The sequence below is a fragment of the Lepidochelys olivacea genome (genome assembly GCF_965140295.1).
Source record: "Lepidochelys olivacea isolate rLepOli2 genome assembly, chromosome: 24".
Classification (NCBI taxonomy): domain Eukaryota; kingdom Metazoa; phylum Chordata; order Testudines; family Cheloniidae; genus Lepidochelys; species Lepidochelys olivacea.
The window spans coordinates 8022463-8042403 of NC_140434.1; the positions used below are offsets into that span (position 1 = coordinate 8022463).

Genomic DNA, 19941 nt, shown 5'->3' on the forward strand with positions numbered 1-19941 from the left:
CGGGTGGCTGGACGGACAGACAGGAGCGGTGTTTGGGTCTGGCTGGACGGACAGACAGGAGCGGTGTATCCGGGTGGCTGGACGGACAGACAGGAGCGGTGTTTGGGTCTGGCTGGACGGACAGACAGGAGCGGTGTATCCGGGTGGCTGGACGGACAGACAGGAGCGGTGTTTGGGTCTGGCTGGACGGACAGACAGGAGCGGTGTATTCGGGTGGCTGGACGGACAGACAGGAGCGGTGTTTGGGTCTGGCTGGACAGACAGACAGGAGCGGTGTCTCCGGGTAGCTGGACGGACAGACAGGAGCGGTGTATCCGGGTAGCTGGACGGACAGACAGGAGCGGTGTTTGGGTCTGGCTGGACGGACAGACAGGAGCGGTGTTGGGGGTGGCTGGACGGACAGACAGGAGCGGTGTTTGGGTCTGGCTGGACGGACAGACAGGAGCGGTGTATCCGGGTAGCTGGACGGACAGACAGGAGCGGTGTTTGGGTCTGGCTGGACGGACAGACAGGAGCGGTGTATCCGGGTGGCTGGACGGACGGACAGACAGGAGCGGTGTTTGGGTCTGGCTGGACAGACAGACAGGAGCGGTGTCTCCGGGTAGCTGGACGGACAGACAGGAGCGGTGTTTGGGTCTGGCTGGACGGACAGACAGGAGCGGTGTTGGGGGTGGCTGGACGGACAGACAGGAGCGGTGTATCCGGGTAGCTGGACGGACAGACAGGAGCGGTGTTTGGGTCTGGCTGGACGGACAGACAGGAGCGGTGTTTGGGTCTGGCTGGACAGACAGACAGGAGCGGTGTCTCCGGGTAGCTGGAGGGACAGACAGGAGCGGTGTATCCGGGTAGCTGGACGGACAGACAGGAGCGGTGTATCCGGGTAGCTGGACGGACAGACAGGAGCGGTGTTTGGGTCTGGCTGGACGGACAGACAGGAGCGGGCTGCGGGGACAGACGCACACAGCTGGCCTGGAAGGCTGGTCCGTGTCTCTCAGGCGCGGGGCCAGACCAGCTGTTCCCTCGCCCACCTGGTGCCTCCAACCCCCGGCCGGCCCGGCTCCGCCCGCCCTGCCCCAGGCGGCCGGGGCGGGGCAGGGGGCAGACGGGCTCTCGCCGCCCGGCGGCTGGGCGCAGGCCGGCCCGGAGCGCGGTGCCAAAGGCAGGGGGCACCAGCGAGCCGGGCTCGGGGCTGCAGGGAACCGCGCGTGGCTCCGCCCGGGCCGGCCTCAGGTTTCCCCCGCCCCGGATCTCCTCCCTCCCCCGGCAGAGTCTATAGGGCCGGCGGCTCCGGTCCCACCCACAGTCCTGAGCCTCGGTCCCCGCACGCCTGCTGCGCTCCTGCGTCCCAGCCAAGGTGAGTCGGGATCCCCCAGCCCCTCCTGCAAAGAACTGACCGGGGGGGGCAAAGCCCCCACCTGCGGACACCCCCTGCGGGGGCTCTGGGCTGCCTTCCTGCCCCCCAGTCCCTCCTGCAGCGAACTGACCTGGGGGGACAAAGCCCCCATCTCCGGACACCCCCTGGGGGGCTTTGGGCTGCCTTCCTGCCCCCCCAGCCCCTCCTGCAGGGCACTAACCCCGGGGAGGGGTAAAGCCCCCATCTGTGGACACGCCCCAGCGTGGGGGGCTCTGAGCTTTCTTCTTGCCCCCCAGCCTGGATGCCTCAGCTGGACGGGGGCGGGGGAGGTGCCGCAGCTCTGCTCTCCCCCCCACCACCCCCCAGCCAGGAGTCGGAGCGCTGGGGTACCCCAGAGCCTGCTGCTGCAGGAATTGGGGGAGGCTGCAGAAGATGGATTTAGGAGAGGGGAGCCCTAGCCCTGCTGCCCCTGGGGATGGGGGGAGCATAATCCCAGCCGGGGCGCCCCAATCCAGCCCCTGTGGGGGTGGCACCATGCTGTGGTCACTCCCAGCACTGTAGCTGCTGCTGTTGTCCAGGAGCCCAGAGCGCCCAGGGCAGGGACACACCCCGAGGAGCAGCAGCCTGGGGCGTCACTCATTCGGCAGGGAGGGCAGCCGCGGCGAGAGGGTCTGTCGGTCCGTCATGGGGGCAGAATTATCGGGGACAGGCTCGTTACTATTATCTGCTGGTGCCACTTGTGGGGGCATCATCGATGTTCCCCCCCCCAACACAGAAAGGGCTCTGGGACGTGTCCCCTCCCTGGGGTCCCGCTCGGGTGTGAATGTTGCCGTGGGACGGAGTGAAGTCTGCACTGGGATGGGATTCTGGGAGCTGCCGCTGGACCCCAGCTTTCTTTGGGAGGCTCAGGTGGATTAGACTTTTAGCATCTAGTAGGGCCCTGTCCTTGTGCCGAAGAGCCGGGCTTGTCGGTTTGTTCTGCACCCCTTTGCATGTGTTGCGTGGGGTGGGGTCTCTCCAGCCCCCTCTTCTTTCCATGCTCCCCTCTGCCCCACAGATCTTGGGTGTGTCTAACCAATGGCAAAGTGCGAAGGTTGCTTTGCTCTTCGGAGCACTCGGACCACGCCCCCTTTGCTAGTGCTCAGGATGGAGCCAAACCCACGCCTGGGGGAGCCCCGCTGCACGCAGGGGAGTCACCCCAAAGGGGGAATGTGCCCTGTGTGTGCATGAGTGTAGGTGAGGAACAGCTACTCACGCTACACAGTCCCATTCACGTCAGCTGCCAGTCGGAGCAAGGCCTTCGCGAGCTCATCGACTTTAAGATCAGAAGGGACCATCATGATCTGGTGTGGTCTGACCTCCTGGCACACTGCAGGCCACAGAACCTCTGACAGTCAGGACCAAATTACTCCCTGCTGCATCGGGATGTGGGGTTCCACTGGTAACTCGCTGCCTGGGGTCTGCCGTGTCCGGAGCAGAACTGGTGCGAGCGTCCCACGGTCTGGGAAGCCTGGGCATGGCCCCTGCTCTCAGACACTGGGCAACCGGGAAGCGAGGGGACAGGCCCTTTCTGAGCTTTACAAGGGGATGCAAACAGCTTGAACACTTTCAATGGCTGCTGTGGGGCCAAGGGAGAGGCGCAAGAGAGCCAGATTGGTGCTCCCGCAAGATACCCCAATGCGGTGCTTGCTATAGATAGTACAGCTGCCATAGAGCGAGCGAGCAAGACGGATCGATGGAGAAGAGAGAGAGGTGGTTACGTGCAGGGACGTGTAATCACAGCGTCGAAAGCCAGCCAGTTTTTACCACATGGGGCAGGTTCTGAGGACACTTTGTTCTTTTCCAGGTTTCAGAGCAGCAGCCGTGTCAGTCTGTATCTGCAAAAAGAAAAGGAGGATTTGTGGCACCTTAGAGACTAACAAATTTATTTGAGCTTAAGCTTTCATGAGCTACAGCTCACTTCATCGGATGCATTCATGTTCTTTTCCAAGCGCTGCTCAGACACTCCAAGGATCCAGGCTTCCAGCCGGAGTTGCTTTTCTTGCTGGGAGCCTGGTTTGATTCATAGATACCAAGGCCACTTCTCCTTTTGAACTAGAACAGATCTTTCTTTAAAAAAAAAAACCACCCAATCTTGAGATAAAAGTGGCTGGTGATGGAGAATCCACCCTGACTCCTGGTCAATTGTTCCAATGGTTAATTGTACTCACTTGTTGAAAATGTATGACTTATTTCAAATATTTGTTTGCCACCTCCCTGCTTGCTGCTCTCTCTCTGCACAGCGCCGGTTTCCTTGTTGGGGCTGGGCTGGGGTTGCCCTGCAGAGGGAGATGCCCTTTGGGAATGCTCCAGATGCTCCCCTGACTCATCCCAGTGGAATTGAGTTCCACCCATTTTGTGCCGGTGTGTGTGGGTAGGCTCCCATTCCTAAGAACCCAGACTTTGTCACTGGGCATGTCCCGGGCAGGGAGGGACGGAGAGCTGGGTCCGTGACTTGGCTGAATAACCCTTTGGGAAGAAGGCTCCCTTCGGCTTCACTCACAGTCTGGATTCCAGTCCAGTGCCTGCTCTGGGAAGGCTCCTTTCAATAGGATCTCTCTGATCTGCTCCTCAGAACCTGCCCTTGGGCTGGAGGCTGCCTCAGGCAGGATCTTAGGGGTGGTGTTGTTCTCAGACTGAGAATGGTGCACGCCCTGCCAGACTCTAGCGGACAGAACAATGCAGCGGAGCTGGCATGAGCCCCAGCTGACGATCCAGGAACAGAGGTCCTTTGAGGAGACTTGCATTCCAGCCCCCCTTCTTTCCTGGATCTGGAGGGATGGGCCTGCCACTCTGTTCCCGGGGCTTTTTCCAAGTGAAGTTCGAATGTGGAGCTGATGAGGGGCTCTGGCCAATTTTCCAGGCAAGCAGCCCCGAGCACAGTGGGCACAACTGCCAAGCTGGGCTGGGCTTCCTGTTTTTCCCATGGAGGTTTTCAGACACCAGCTGCAGATCTCAGGGCAAAGCAAATGCAGAACTAAGGAGGGCCAAGGGCCAGATCCTCAGCTGGTGCCAGTTGGCATTGACCTCAGTGGCACTATACTGATTCACACCAGCTGGGGATCTGGCCCACTGGCTTCAGTAGTGCTACAGGACAGTCCCCAGGCCTGGCAAGGAGCAGGCTGCAATCCTGCTGAGACAGACGCTGCTCTGAAAGGGAATACAAAAACCGCTCCGCTCTAAGGCAGACCTGCTGTGTTTGGATAATTCAGTCCGAATGCTGTGTCCTTATTTATCATGTTGCATCCGAAGACCTCCCAGGAGAGGCAGCATTTCACAGATGGGAAAACCGAGGCACGGAGCCTCACTCCGTGGTCGCACGGGCGGAGTCAGAAATAGAACCTGGAGTCCTGCCCCCCAGCCATGTGCTGTAACCAGTAACCATCCCAGAGCCAGGAATAGAACCCAGAAGCCCTGTCTCTGCACTTCTCTAACCACTCCCACCAGGAAAGAGAACCCAGGAGTTCTGGCTCTCAGTCCATTGCTCTAATTACTAGGCCACACAGCTATTACTAGGCATCCTTGTGTCCACTCTTGACATTTTATGGCCAGTTTTACAATATTTGGTGTTTTACTCAAAGCCCCAGTTTCTGGAGCCATGGCCCAGAGCCTCAAAGGTATTTAGGCCCCTAACTCCCATTGATTGGTTGATTTCAGGATCTGGGACCATGAGAACCTGAGCTTTCTTTTTTTTAAAAAAAGATGCTTTCTGGCCAACAACTAGAGCGTCCCTGAGGTAGGGCCTCTGCTTTGGAAAATGTGGGCCTTCCCCCCTCTGGGCCTCGGTCATGTGGGCTAATGACACTAACCCTCCTCTGCAAAGTGCTTTGAGATCTGCAGATGCAAGCCCTATAGAAGAGCTCAGTGTTGTTATGATCCGTGCTTCCCAAATGGGATTTAACTGGGAGATTCGTCTTTTTCTTCCAGTGATTTGCAACAGACTATCCAGGGGCTGTCTCTTTGCTATGTATTTGTACAACACCTAGCATGGCTGGGCCCTTGCCGACAACTGGGCTACTAGATGCTACTGCTATACAAACGGATCACCCTAGTGCAACTCACTAGAAGGGGACATTTTGCTATCGTGCTTACCTGACCCCCATGGCTGTAGTATCTGAGCATCTCCCAATCTTTGGTGTATTTATCCTCACAGCGCCCATTTTACAGATGGGAAACTGAGGCAACGAGGAGCTAAGTGACCCACACAGGAAGCCTGTGGTGAGGCAGGGACTTGAACCCAGGGCTTTCAAGTGCCAGGCTAGCGTCTGACCGAGAATGGGTGGTGTCAGGGTTCCCTCCCCACTCTGAACTCTGGGGTACAGATGTGGGGACCCGCATTAAAGACCCCCCCTAGCTTATATTTCACCAGCTTAGGTTAAAAACTTCCCCAAGGCACAAATTCCTTTCCTTGTCCTTGGATGGTATTGCTGCCACCACCAAGTGATTTAAACAAACATTCAGGGAGGGGCCACTTGGAGCCATATCCCCCAAGCCCCTTCACCACCTTTCCTGGGGAGGCTTGAGAATAATATACCAACCAATAGGTTAACAAGGTGAGCACAGATGCTTGGGTTTTCAGGGAGGGGCCACTTGGAGCCATATCCCCCAAGCCCCTTCACCCCCTTTCCTGGGGAGGCTTGAGAATAATATACCAACCAATAGGTTAACAAGGTGAGCACAGATGCTTGGGTTTTTAGGACACTAAAAACCAATCAGGTTCTTAAAAGAAGAACTTGATTATAAAGAAAAAAGTCAACAAAGCACCTCTGTAAAATCAGGATGGAAGGTCATTTTACAGGGTAATAAAAAGATTTAAAACGCAGAGGATTCCCCTCTAGGCTCAACTTCAAAGTTACAAAACAGGAATAAATCTCCCTCTTAGCATAGGGAAAATTCACAAGCTAAAACAAAAGATAATCTAATGCATTTCCTTGCTATTGCTTACAATTTCTGGAATTTTAGCTGTATCATTTCCGTAGGAGCTGGGTTACCTGCTTGGTCTCTCTCTTTGTCCTGAGAGGGAACAAAAAAAGAGCACAAACAAAATCTTCCCCCAGCTTTGAAAGTATCTTCTTTCCCCATTGGTCCTTCTGGTCAGGAGTCAACTAGGTTAATTGAACTGATTAACCCCTTACATGTAAGTGATTCTGTACCTCTGGCCAGGAGGGGCTTGATGTTACTGCATACATAAAGGTGGTTACCTTTCCCTTTATATTTATGACAGGTGGGAAGGGGTCTCCGTGAAGAGCTTTGTCCCTGGCGTTCCCCTCCCCGTCCCCAGGCTGGTTGGGTGTCATCCTGCGCAGTTCCTCTGCTATCTGTCCCCAGCTTTGGTGGCTGTGCTGACTGTTTGAGGCAGCAGAAAACCCACCAGCCCAGGACAGGTTGATCCTGCTCCTGGATGGAGATGGAACAACCTGAGTCATTTCCTCAGAGGCTCTGCTGGCTACTTTTCAGCAGGGCTGGAAAATACTAGCTCAGGCCTGGCAGGGGCAGGGAGGACACCCTGGGATGGGGGGTGGGTGGGGTGTGGTGACCTGCAGTGCTCCAGTGTGGACTGCGGTTTCAGGGGGAGAGGAGAACCTGGCCAGAAACAACAGAGTCCTGTTTATCACACATCAGGATTATTTTTCCATCCTGCCCTGGGTTTATTTTTCCATCCCGCCCTGTCAGCAAACAAACCCTGCCTGCGTGGGGCCCCAGCAAACTCCCACCGCTGGGATGGGGCTGGAGCTTTAGATGCTGTTTCATTGTATTTGCTCAGACGCTCTCATTGTAGGCTTTGCCCTGCCCTGGGTTGGACAGGCAGGGGCCAAACACAGCTCCCAAGGAATACTGGCTTGGCTGCATCCCTCCTGTCTTGCTGATTGTCACCCACCTGTTACACAACTGGAATTGGGGAGTTTTTCCCTTGCTACGGGCCTCTCACTTCCCACCCCAGCCTCTATTCTAAAGGATGGCATGAGCACCGCATCCATGGGAAATGGACCAGAGAGAACAATATGGCCTGAGGGAATAGATGAGTTGGGGCCCTCATTGGAGACGGGTCTGCATCAGGACCTCAAGCCACGCTTCTCCCCCAGTTTCAGAGTCGTATCACTTCCAAGTGCCCCGTTCGACTGGCCACGGTACCAGGATCTCCACAGCTAGAAGCATGAGATGCGACAGCCCAACCTAAACCTCTCTAGCTGGCCGTGTAACATGCTCTCGCACCCACTCCACAGTGGGTCACACAGGGATAACACAGGAACAGCGGAGAATGGCAGGTCGGTCCCCACGCCAGATGGTGGCCATGTGGTCAGAGGAGCTGAACTCGGCGGCTGGAATCTCATCACAGCAGCTGGTAGGATTCTGCAACCATCAAGCTCGACCCCAGACGGGACGCCCGGCCTGAACTCCAACCCCCTCAGTTCATCTCTGGCCTGACGCTGCCAGACGTTCACCTACGAAGGGGGTCAAGGACCCAATTGCTTTGATTTCGGAGCCTGCCCGATCCCCTCTGCCTGCCCTTCGGGGTTTTCCTCTTTCTCCCAAGGCCGAATGGCAAAACAACTTCCCGGAAAGACTGCAGTAGCTCGGATCGGCAGAGATAGAGGAGAGGCGGCTGGTGCTCGCTCCCATCTCCTCGCGAGGAGTCTGCGCGAGGCGAAGTGGCCCAGGAGGGGCCGAGATTACGGCCCCCAAAAGATAATATTGAGCTCTTAGGCGCGGCCTGTTGGCCAGGTTTTGCGCCCTGAGCTTGGAGTGATGGCAGGGCTCTGCTAATTCACCCCAAGGGGCGAGAGGACAGGGGAGAACTGCCGAATGCCGTGGGCAATAGCATGACCAGTGTCGCAGGCGGGCGCCAGGCAGAAGTCGCCCCTAGGAAGGAGCAAGTGTCCGCCATGAAGCGGGCTGTTAACTCCTGCATCCGTGCCCTAGAACTCGTGCAACTCGTGCATCCGCCTTTGCAATGGAACAGCAGAGGACGGGGACCACGGGGACCATGTCTTCCGAAGGGGGCCAAAATAACGGTCCTCGGGGAGGAGGAAAAATGGCAGCTGTGAGCGTGGTGAGATTTTTTTGGTGGCTGTCCTTAAAAGCCGAGAACAGGCTGAGGGCCTCTTTGGTGCAGCTCCAAAGCCATCACAAATGCCCAGCTGGGCCAACAACTGCCTGGCAAAGGAACGAGGCCTGGGCAGAGCAGGTGGCATGCCCCGTGCACTGGCTGCCGGCTCCCTTCATTTATCCCACTGTACCCTGGGGGAGGCCGGAAACGTTTCCCCCAACACTGAGCACTTGGAACTAACATCCCTCAGACTTCAGAGTCTTCCAGAGAAATCCCTGCTCGCCGGATGGGAGCAGGCTGGGTGCCAGGTCCGTACCCCGCCCCCACAGACCCCTTGGCGCATCTCAATGCTCAGGGATGACGCGGTTCGCTCCTGATCCCTTCCAAGGGGCTCAGAGCAGCGCGTGGCGCAGGGAGGGGATGTGCGTGTGGGGGACTTGCTGTGCACTAGTGGAATCGCTTGTACCTCATGTTTGTTGGCACACGGATGCGCTGAGTGTCTGCGGGGCTCCTTTCCCTAGGGTCCCCGATGGAGGGCAGCAGCTGTTAACACCCCTGGGGGCATGTAGCCCAGAAGGCAGTCCTTCCCCTCCCTTTGCATTCCTCTGGGTGGGGTGGGGAGCGCACACGCCTTGTGATCAGCTCTCTGAGGCCTGCCGAGCATGTGGTTGACGTTGGGGGGTGATTTTGCTCTCTGGGAGGCGTTCTTGGCCAAAGTCCCTTGGCTCCCCAGAGGAGGAAGCTGCTGCTCAGCTTGCAGCAATCTGCTGCCCGCTCTGGAACGGATTCCCTTGAGCAAACTTTTTAACCCTTACCCTGCCAGCGGAGCCTTCATGCTGGCGAATTCTCCATGGCGCTGTCCATCCCGAGGCGCTGCGGGTTGGCTCATCCGTTATCCCAGCCCATCAAGCGTCCCCGTCGCTCTCCCACCAACACGCCCCGCCCACATACTCAGGGGACCCCCTCTGGAGGTTGGAGAGGGAGTTCTCTGCTGGGACAGGAGGACACATTATAAGGATGCTCTCCGTGCCGGGAATGTTTGGCCACTAAGAAAGGGACTGAGACCCAGCAAACACGTTGCACGTGAGACACACCCAGCATCAGTGAGATGTTGTTACTGATGTATTTGCACCAGATGACCAGGGAAAGAGAGGTTCCATGTCCCATTCACACTTCCTCAAGCCAGCTGGTTCCCTCTGTCTGTCGTCTTTCATCTATCTCTACTTTTTAAAGGAAGGAGCATCCCAAGGCATGTTACCATGTACACCATCGAGACAGGGCTATATTCTTGTAAAACACCAACAAGGGATCCCGGCAGAAAAGCTGCTTTCACCCACAGCAAAGATGGCTCGAGGAGGACTTTTTTAAAGAGCTTTGGAAGCGATTACTCTTTCCCCACCCCTGGAGGCCCTACTCATGGGATTGCAGCATTTGCTCCACGCCCCTGTTCTCACTTCTCTTCGCTACCCAGCAGTGTACGAGGCAGTTGGATTTGGCAATGGATCAAAGTCTCCCGTTCCTGGTGGGGGGTAGAGAAAGGAATCTTCCCTTGAAAGACTTTGCTTTGACAATTCATAAAAAAAATCCACAGCGTTTACCAACCAGCCTTGCTTTCCCTACTGACTCTGGTCAAGTCTTTCTGTTAAGCTTGCTCTCCAGACATCCGCTGCTCCGTATGGCTGTGTAGTGTACAGGGTAACCAGTTTGGGGACACACATGCTGCTAGGCATGGCTCCTGGGTATTTTAAGACCTGTCAGGTTTCTCCTTAGCCTGGACATGCATCTCAGCTATACACCCACTCCACTAGTTGCATCCTGCTCACCCCCAAATTACCCCAGGAAATAGGAATCGTCTTTACTTCCTGTCCCAAGCTGCTGTGAATCACATATTCATAGATGCTAGAGAGGGGGAGGGGGCGAGAAGCCCTCTTACATCACCCACTCCATCCCCTCTCAGGGGGATTGATCGCTGTGGGACATTCTCTAATGTCTTGCTGCATAGCGTTACCATGAGTTGATAAACAGCTGCCATGTTCCACCCCAGAGGTGATTGCATTTTAGTGGTGGGAGAAGTGTTCCTGGAATATACAGGCTGGAAATCTGCCCTAGGATACGTGCGCTGGCAGCTTTTGGCTCATAATTTTATTAAGTAGTTTGCAGAGATTGTTGAGCTCCTAAGGATCTTGCTACGAAAGGCATAAGATAGGAAAATCAGCTGTTAGCCGTGTCTTTTGCTTTTATATTAAGCTTGTCTCAGGTGAGTTTCATGGGGATTTATATTTTGAACAATTAACTGTGGCTCAAAGCACAAGTTCTTGACCTTGACTCAGGAATAAGGGGATAAAATTCCATGTCCTGGTCCTGTGCTAGGTCAGATTAGATGATCATAATGGACCTTTCTGGCTCTGAAATCTACGAATCTCTCCGCAGTACGTTATGAGTCAGTTTTTAACCCAGGGGCAGGCAAACTTTTTGGCCTGAGGGCTGCATCGGGTTTCGGAAATTGTATGGAGGGCCGGTTAGGGGAGGCTGTGCCTCCCCAAACAGCCAGGCGTGGCCTGGCCCCCGCCCCCTACATTTGCCCCCTGATGCCCCCCCCACCCCAGGACCCCTGCCCCATCCAACCCCTGACCGCCCCCGGGACCCCCGCCCCGACTGCCCCCCCCGAGACCCCTGCCCCCATTCAACCCCCCCATTCCCCGCCCTCTGACCGCCCTGACCCTTATCCACACCCCCGCCCCCTGACCATCCCCTTGAACTTCCCTGCCCTCTATCCAAACCCCCTGCTCCCTGCCCCCTTACCGCGCTGCCTGGAGCCAGCCACACACTGCGCTGCACAGATCACCGAGCTGCGCTGCCCCAGGACCTCACAGCCCCCCGCCCAGAGGATTGTGCCAGAGGCACAGAGAGCTGAGGCTGTGGGGAGGGGTACAACAGGGGAGGGGCCGGGGGCGAGCCTCCCGGGCCAGGAGCTCAGGGGCCGGGCAGGAGGGTCCCGCGGGCTGAATATGGCCCACGGGCCGTAGTTTGCTCACCTCTGTTCTAACCATTTCTCACCAGTGCTTTAACCCAGGGTTTCCCTTGAAAATACCTAAACCATCTCTAAAGTTTCAAGGCATCAGGCGACCTGGACAGAAATAGCTGGGAGACGTAGTCGTTTCCCTAGAGCTGGAACACGAAAGAAAAATCACAGCGATTGTCCAGTCACTCCCCCATTTTCTAATTTAAACCAAACTCTCCACGCTGCCCCCATCCAAAGCAGGTTTTTGTCCCATAAACTGTATTGTGAGTTAGGAGAGTATAGTTCCCCTGGTACATTTTGTTCTCCTTTTGGTGTTCTAGAATGTCCTGCCTTTGGGGTGAGACTGTGTATTGTATCAGTTTGATCGGGGGTTAACTGCTGAGGCGGGAAGGAATTTATTGTGCAATGAAATCCTTCACTCCAGCTGCACAAGCCAGCGACTGTGAGCATCGTGCCGAGCAGAGCTAAAATGGGAAGGAAGTCCAGAGGTTTGGACGTTGATCCGACCTTTATCCCAACTCTCCTGGCCTCTCCAGCGTCTGCCTCTCTGTATCCCAGCAGTTCTCCACCCCCTCTAAAAACTAGGCAGATGTAGAAATACGACAACGTTGGCAACAGGTTTTTGAACCCACGGAAAGTTTCCATTCGGGTCTGAGCGCTCAGAACCCACAGGGATGGCTGCCTGCGGGAGTAAGAACCTAACTAGCTAGCAGCTTTGGCAGATGTGTTAGAAACGAGGCACCGGTTTTTAATCATAAGGGTGCAAACTACTGAGGGGAACAGTGGATTCTCCATGTCGTGATGTCTTCAGATCCAGCCTGGAGGCCGTTCTGGAAGATGCGTTAGTCAAACGTTATTGGGCTCAATACAGGGGTAGAAGGGTAAAGCTCTGTGGCCTGCAATATTCAGGAGGTGAGAACAGATGATCTAATGGGGACCCTTCTGACCTCGAAAGCTACGAATCCGAACGGCACAGCCCACGTCCCTCATAGTAATTAGCATGGGGGGGTCCTGCTCCTTGGGATAAAACTGAGTTCAGCTATTGAGACAAAACAAAGCTAACTGTTGTCTGTGCTATTTCTCTCCGCTTGGGCAGGCTCAAAAGACCCGCGCAAAGATGCCATCTCAGATGGAACATGCCATGGAGACGCTGATGTTCACCTTCCACAAATTCGCCGGTGACAAGAACTACCTGACGAAAGAAGATCTCCGGGTGCTGATGGACAAGGAGTTCCCTGGGTTTTTGGATGTGAGTCAGAAATGCCGATAAGCTCATTTGCTGATTAATCCCTTCTGTCACGGTCCATTGAGGGACTTGGCTCGTCCCAGTGGCTGGTGATTTGGGGGCGGGGGGGCGACGCTCATCCCTCCAGGCCAGGACTGAGCAGTGATGCTCCAGGGTGGTGCTAGGGGGCGGTGTGCAGCTGGAAGCACCTTCAGAGGCAAAATTAAGGTCCCAACCGGTTTATACTTTAGCTGGTTTTTACAAGTCAGGGTAAGGTGTTCAGGTACCATATCAGAGAAGTCAGACAGAGCAGGGAGGACGGGCAAATGGACTAGATGGGACAGGACAGACAAGGGTCAAAAAAGAAAGAGCATAGGATCCAGACAGACAGAGTCCCGGTCAAATTCCAGGCTGAGTGATTATAATTTTTCCAGCTAAACTCTCACTTCAAATGAAGAAACTATTCTGCCCTCAAAATGAGGGCACGACCCAGCTGGCCTCTCGGTGCTGCCGCAGTAGCCATGTAAAATAATGCTCGGACGATTTCCCCTCCGAAAAATTCTTCTTTGACTCGCTCAATCAAAGCCAGCTATGGAATTTAGCCCTTCAGCTTGCTGTTTGTTCACGTCAAAGGAAGCCACGTGGCAAAGGCAGCTGACTGGCTTTGAAAACCTCAGCCTGGGTGCATGGCTGTTGGCGTAAGCTGGCTGCCAGGCTTCTCCCCAGAGGTGGCTGCATTTCCCCAGTATGGGATAGGCTTTAGGGGGGAGGTGTGGTGGGCTCCTTCCTGCTTCACTGCTGCCTTTGAAGCGGAGGGAGGGGAGGGGCCAGGATGAATGAGGAGGAGCTGTCTCTGGGCTGAGATCTGCCCTGTTACCCCAGGGCAACTCCACCTCGAGTCCCTATGGGTTGCACTGGAGAATTTGGCCCTCCGGCTTCTAGCCCCAAGATGCTCTCACTCTTGTCTCTCGAAAAGGCCTGATCATATTGAAGCCAGTGGCCACGTTCCCATGGCTTTGGATTGGCCCCGGCATTGGGTTTGAAAACTCCCAGCTGCGGCACGGAGAGGCAAGTGGCCCCTTCGCCCCCTCCCAGCCCCTGTGGCATTCATGCACCGCGGAAGCCAGGACTCACAACCGCCTCCAGCAGAGGAGGCTCTGCAGGGGTGGGGTCACTGCTGCACTCGATTCCCTGCCATTTATCAGCTCGCGGGTGACACAGACAATGGGGAGAGACTCTGGGCAGTGTGTTCCCTTCCTGATAAATGATGCATCGTCCAAGACAATAGCATTTTGGTAACAGCCTGCTATGTGCTGGGCTATTAATAACCCTGCAGCCTGGTGCACTGCGTTCTCCCTGCTCCTTGGCTGTCCAAAGCAAGAAGACGGCTGCAGGACAGACCTGTGAGAATGGCAGGTGGGCAACGCTCCCCCCTCCTGCCCCCCAGTAAATCTCCCGAGCACCCAGCTGCGATCCTGTAACTGAGGAATGACACAATGTCTGAGCAGTGACTGGAGTCGCCTCTCAGGAGGTGTAATACAGCATGAATAACATGGAGCAGTTAAGTGACTTGCCCAGGATCAGACAGTTAGTCAGTGGCAGAATTGGAAATACGACCCAGGAGCCCAGGCTCCCAAACCCCCGCTCTCACCATTAGGCAATACTCCCTCCCGGGGCTAGGCATCCCAAGGTTCTTGTAGATAACTGTCTTCCCTGCCTGTGCGTCTAGCGTTCACAGAGGCCAGGTTATTGTGCAAGCTGGTGTGGGTGGCACAGGCTGATATAATCAGAGATTGGTATTTAATGCCCCAGCCCCCGGGTATCCATCCCACTATGTGGATGCATGTTGAGATCATCGGCAATTAACCAGTGCTCTGTAGTCCTCCCGTTACCCCCTGCCCCAGGGATACAGTCACCTCCATGGCAGGGCCTCACCTGCAGCTGGCATAAGCAGGTGCCATCCAGTGGCATTGCTCCTGCGAACCCCCAAGGCTGGATGTGGCCCATCCCCTGTAACTGATCTAGTCTGGGTTTTCAGAGGCACCTAAATCCCATGGGCTGTCAAGGACAGCTGTGTGCCTAACTCCCTTCAAAGCCCCAGCCTTGCTTTTACCGCCACGAGAGCAATCAGAGACATGGGGCCAGCTTCTGATCCCAGCGGCACCGGCGTAGATCCAGAATGAATGCAGGGACAGGACTGAGGTTGCTGTAGGGGATGTATTCTGATCTCAGGTACCCCGGTGTAATTCTCGAATGACGCCCTCGAGGTCCACGTTGACACCAATATTTGGGAGATCTGAACCTGTGCTTGGTCCTCTCACCTAATTCAGTGCTTGGCTCCTTGCTGAGGCGCATCACACCCTGTCAGTCCAGGTGTATGGGGTAGAGAGCAGAGCTAAGAGGTCCTCGGCTGGAGTGGCAACAGCCTGGAGCATCTGGAACACACACGCTGCTGCTTATCACGCACAGCCGGGCTCACGGCTTGGGGTTCTGTTTCCTCAGTCTGTAAAGCAAACACTGTGGTTGCTTGCAGATGGTGGGCCGGGCGCAGAGCTCACCAGCCATTGCTTTGTGTGAACCCACTGGATAAGCTTGGCGGGTGGCCTGGATGCACAGAGTTTATTTGTCTATTTGTTTATTGCAAGCCATGGGGCAAAAGGTTCCTCCCACCTGCATCCTCCAGACCCCTTGTGCTTGGACTCAGGGGGCCCAGGCCTTGGTACAGGGTGAAATTTCACTGCCAGAGCACAGAAATCGATGTCCTCCAGGATCACATCCAGAATGTCTCATTAGAAGAGATCCTAGAAACCAGAGCGAAAAGCCCATGTCCCCAGCCCTGGGCGCGCGCACTCCTTGCAATGCATGTGCCAGCTTTAAATGTCTCCTTCCTCTGCCTGGGAGACCGTCCCATTGCAACAGATCCTGCAGGAAACAGTACCTGCCATTCATTCTAAGTGCTGCGCGCCTACATCACAGTTAGCATTCACACTACATTGGAGCAATGCCACTGTGGATTTACCACCCCCACCCCCCAATCGAAAGACAAAATATACAGGAACTTACCTATCAAGACACTGGAAATCTGAGGAGTGGGGACTAGGGCTCAGGACTCCTGGCATCTGTTTCCTTCTCTAGGAAAGGAATGTTTGGACAGTGGTTCGAGCAGGGGTTCTAGTTCCAGATCTGCTACTGACTCACTGTATGACCCTGCCCAAGTCACTTAACTGCCCTGTCATTCAGTTTCCCACTCATAAAGTTCACCTGCCTCCCAGAGATGTGCAGTGAGCCTTGGTGAAAGGTTGTGATGCGCTCTGAGATCCTTCAGCAGCCCAGAAGTGTAAAATGGTGCTATTGATTTCCCTGGAAACTTTCTTCAAGACTCATTTTAAATACTCAAACACTGAGCATTGCCGCTGTCCCTACCTGAGATCTGAACCCTCAAGAGCACACTGAGAAGCTATTAGCACTTGTGCCCCTTCACGGACCAGGACCCCGTTGTGCTGGGCACGACAGGATGATTTTGGATGGTAGAGCTGAGAATAATGAGAGGACATTAAGAAAAAGGAAACTTAGGTGAAGGCAGGACAAGTTTCCAGACACTGAACCAGATCCTCAATTGGTGTAAATCTGCCTAGATTCATTGACTTTAACAGAGCAACACTGATTGACGTCAACAGAGAGTCTGGCCCGGTGAGAGCTGCCTAGGAGGTGATCCATCTAAACTCTTGTGGTTCAGGCCATGAGCTAACCTCTAAGTGATGGGGTTTGGAGGAGATTTTCCCTGGTAGCAGGTTATCCCATCATCAGTTCAGGCTCTCTTGCATCTGCCTGTGAAGCAGCTGGTGCTGGAGACAGAATACCGGGCTAGGTGGGCCCTGATCTGCTCTCTTCTGACAGTCCTCATGTTCCCACGGGATGTAGTGAAAGCTACATGACTTCAGACATTTAAAAGCAGTAGGAAATGTACCACTGGGTCCAGTCGTGGGTGGGGAAGAGACTAAATGATCTACTAGGTGCTTGATCACATGCCTAACGGAAACCGGCAGCTGTGGGTTCCAAGCCTCCCCAGGGCAAGGAGCCCGCAGGAACCACAGCTTCATCAGTACGTCGTGCACGCAGCCCGCAGCGCTCAAAGGGCTGGGCCCATTGGCGTCCTTAGCTCCGGCCGCGGGGGGTGAAAGGAGAAGCATTTTTGAAAGCTAGTTTACATTCGCTGCTCAGCGTTTGTATCTCGCTCAGGACGGGAGCGTTGCCTGATGTGTGCTACGCAAGGAAGAGACTCACGCCAGCACAGGGTCTGAAATCCACATGTGCACCCCTTGAGCTTCTGTACAGGGCGGGGGGAGTTTTACTGCTAGTCACCGTGGTTCAGCATGGGATATAGGCCAGTCAGTTTCGGGGGAATGCACCGGCCTGTCTGAGTTATGAACACTGCAGGGAGTGGAGGGAGAAAGAGTTTGAAGCTAAATTAAGATTGTTGTTAGTTATTACCGGGGCTTGGGGGTGTTCAATGCACCAATAAGGAGACTGCCCACGACCCAAGGAACTTGCACGGTTTTAGGGCCCCAATTCCAAGCTGATTCATGAAGGCAGCCCCTCCCATCCACTCAGATTGGAGCCTGAAAGACCGGCACAGGGAAACTAGGATGTATGGGGAATGTCAGAGCAGGGAGAAAGTGGAAAGACTGGGCAGCATGTGTCTTTTTAAAGAGATGCCCAGATGCCACAATGATGGGCACTATACAAAGCCCCACACAGATAAGCTATGGAAACACTGAGATGGATGGAAGGATGAACAGATAGATGATGGGATGTGGAGCCACTGGGATGGACAGAAGGATGGATGGATGGATATGGAGCCAGTGGGACAGAGGGATGAACAGATAGATGATGGGATAGGGAGCCACTGGGATGGACAGAGGGAGGGATGGATATGGAGCCAGTGGGACGGGGGGATGAACAGATAGATGAAGATCTATGGAGCCACCAGCATGGATGGACACACAAACAGGCTCCCACGCTCTTGCTACGAAGCAGATTCAGCCAGGAGAAAATTCAGCTCCATTTACTCACAGCCCCCCTCTGCTTTTTCTTTCATGTATTTTCCCTTCCCAGAACCAGAAAGACCCCATGGCTGTGGATAAAATCATGAAGGACCTAGACCAGTGCCGGGACGGCAGAGTCGGCTTCCAGAGCTTCTTCTCGCTAGTGGCTGGGCTGACCATCGCGTGCAACGACTACTTTGTGGTACACATGAAGCAGAAGGGGAGAAAATGAAGAGGTGACAGGAGACACCCCCCTCCCCCCGCCTAACTCCTAAACCCCGAGCCATATAAAGAGGGCCATATTGAGGCCTGGATCTGAGCTCCCAGCTGGCCACTGACACCAATGGAAAGTTGGGCATGTGGATCAAGGACGCAATGTGACCCTCTGAATGTGCAAACAGACTCACGAGTTGCCATATAACAGGCAAGAGAGAGCCTGCTATCCCCGCCCCAGAGCAGCTTATGATTTCTATATTGTATCCATGCCTTGCCTTACAATAAAGAATCCCTCCCTTTGTTTTTTTTTTAAATCCCAACAGCATATAGTTTTTTTTCTCTGCACCGGCCTTGTCTGATCTGCGTCACTCTAGAGCGAGTCCTGAAGGGTGCAGGAACCACAGCTCTGGCACGATAAATCGGAGACGATGGAGTTTGCAAACTTCCAGAGCAGCTGCATAGAGCATTCTGGAGACACACACAAAGCTGGCACAGGGGCACCTGAGCTTTGAGACACTGAGGGTCACGGGGGGGGAGGGGCTTGCCTAATTTGCATACATTTGCATGGCTTTAAATAAAAAGAGCGCTTTTTAAAGAGCCTGCAAAAAAGTGTATGCAGCATACAGTGCTTGCTGCCCTAATACAGTCTCCAGGAAGTGCATACCATGCCCCCTCCCTCGCACACTCCAAAACACGTATGTGCTCCCAGAAACACCCACTGACATCCACGCCAAGTCCAGTGAAGTGGGATTTGCACTGGCCGAGTTCAGACGCGTTCAAAGTGCACCAACCCCATCGTTTCAAGCTGATACAAATACAGCTTCAGATTTGGAAATCTGGCTGTGCAAAAGAGCCAGCTTGCACGCTCCCTGGCCCACATCGGGGCCTGCGTTTGAATCAGCTTGAGACAATGAGGCTGATGCATTGTCTCTTTTTGTTTTGGCATGATCCAGATGAACCGCGAGCCAGCTCTCGAGCCGCCCATCCCTCGGCCCCAATCCAAAAGAGAAATCTCTGCCATGAGCCTGAGCAGAACAGATGTGGAAACAGCGCTGGGATTTCAGACCAAGCAAACGGCCAAGTGCCGGCTCAGAAACCCAGTGCAAAGGGCATGACTGTGGAAAGAGGCAACTGCTTCCCACCACGCGCCATTGTCTGAGTGCGGCACCCGGAGCATGGTGCCCCTCTTGTATCTTTAACGGCAAGAGACGCTCTGGCCCTTGCCTGCCAATCAGTTTTAACAGAGCCTACCCACTGAGGCCAGGACAGGATTTTCCAGCAGGTTCGTTCGTGTGACTGCTACGCAGTACATGGCTTCCATGCAGCAGGACAACTCTGGGACAGCCCTAGGGTGGCCAATTGTGGTCGGACATATTCCTGGAAGTTTCATCACATGACATAATCTCGAATGAAAGATTAATCTTTAATTCCTGGAGACTCCAGTGCAATCCTGGAGGGCTGGCAGCCCTGAGCGTCCAAACTAGATAAGCAAGACTCAGTGCAAATTACCATGCAGCAGGAAAGGCAGCTGGGTGTATATCAGCCCCTAACTTTCACATAGCCCTTATCCCAGGCCCTAAGTGACGCCTCCTTTGCTTCCCCTACTGACATGGAATTTCTGGGCATCCCTCCATATGTCAGTGCTGCTTGGGGAGCAGATTCCAAGCCAGCCAGAATATTGCTGGAAGCATTCTTCACATTTGCCTGCCAGATCGCTGGCTTGGGTCACCCAGGAAAACACATCTGTAGGGCCTTTTTGGAGGAATCAGTTATGGGGCTGACTCATCACAGATCAGCAGCTGAAGTGGAACCTGGCACCAGAGTGGGGATTGGGTCCACGGGGAGCTGGGAGCCAGGATTCCCGGGTTCAATTTCTGGATCAGGGAGGGGAATAGAGTCTAGTGGTCAGAGTAGGGTTTCAGGACTCCCGGAAGGGAAATGGGGTGTTAAATCAAGGAGGCTCGGAGTCAGGACTCCTGGGTTCAGTTCCTG

The 19941-nt window shown here is 54.8% G+C and overlaps 1 protein-coding gene across 1 annotated transcript; it reads left to right on the forward strand.

Moving 5' to 3' along the window:
* Positions 1–1211: 1211 nt before the first annotated feature.
* S100A10 (S100 calcium binding protein A10) lies at positions 1212–18269 on the forward strand. Its single transcript, XM_084613576.1, has 3 exons — positions 1212–1354; positions 12560–12712; positions 17804–18269. The coding sequence occupies exons 2-3, from the start codon at positions 12581–12583 to the stop codon at positions 17963–17965; spliced, it is 294 nt and encodes a 97-aa protein (XP_084469702.1). The 5' UTR covers positions 1212–1354; positions 12560–12580; the 3' UTR covers positions 17966–18269.
* Positions 18270–19941: the final 1672 nt, after the last annotated feature.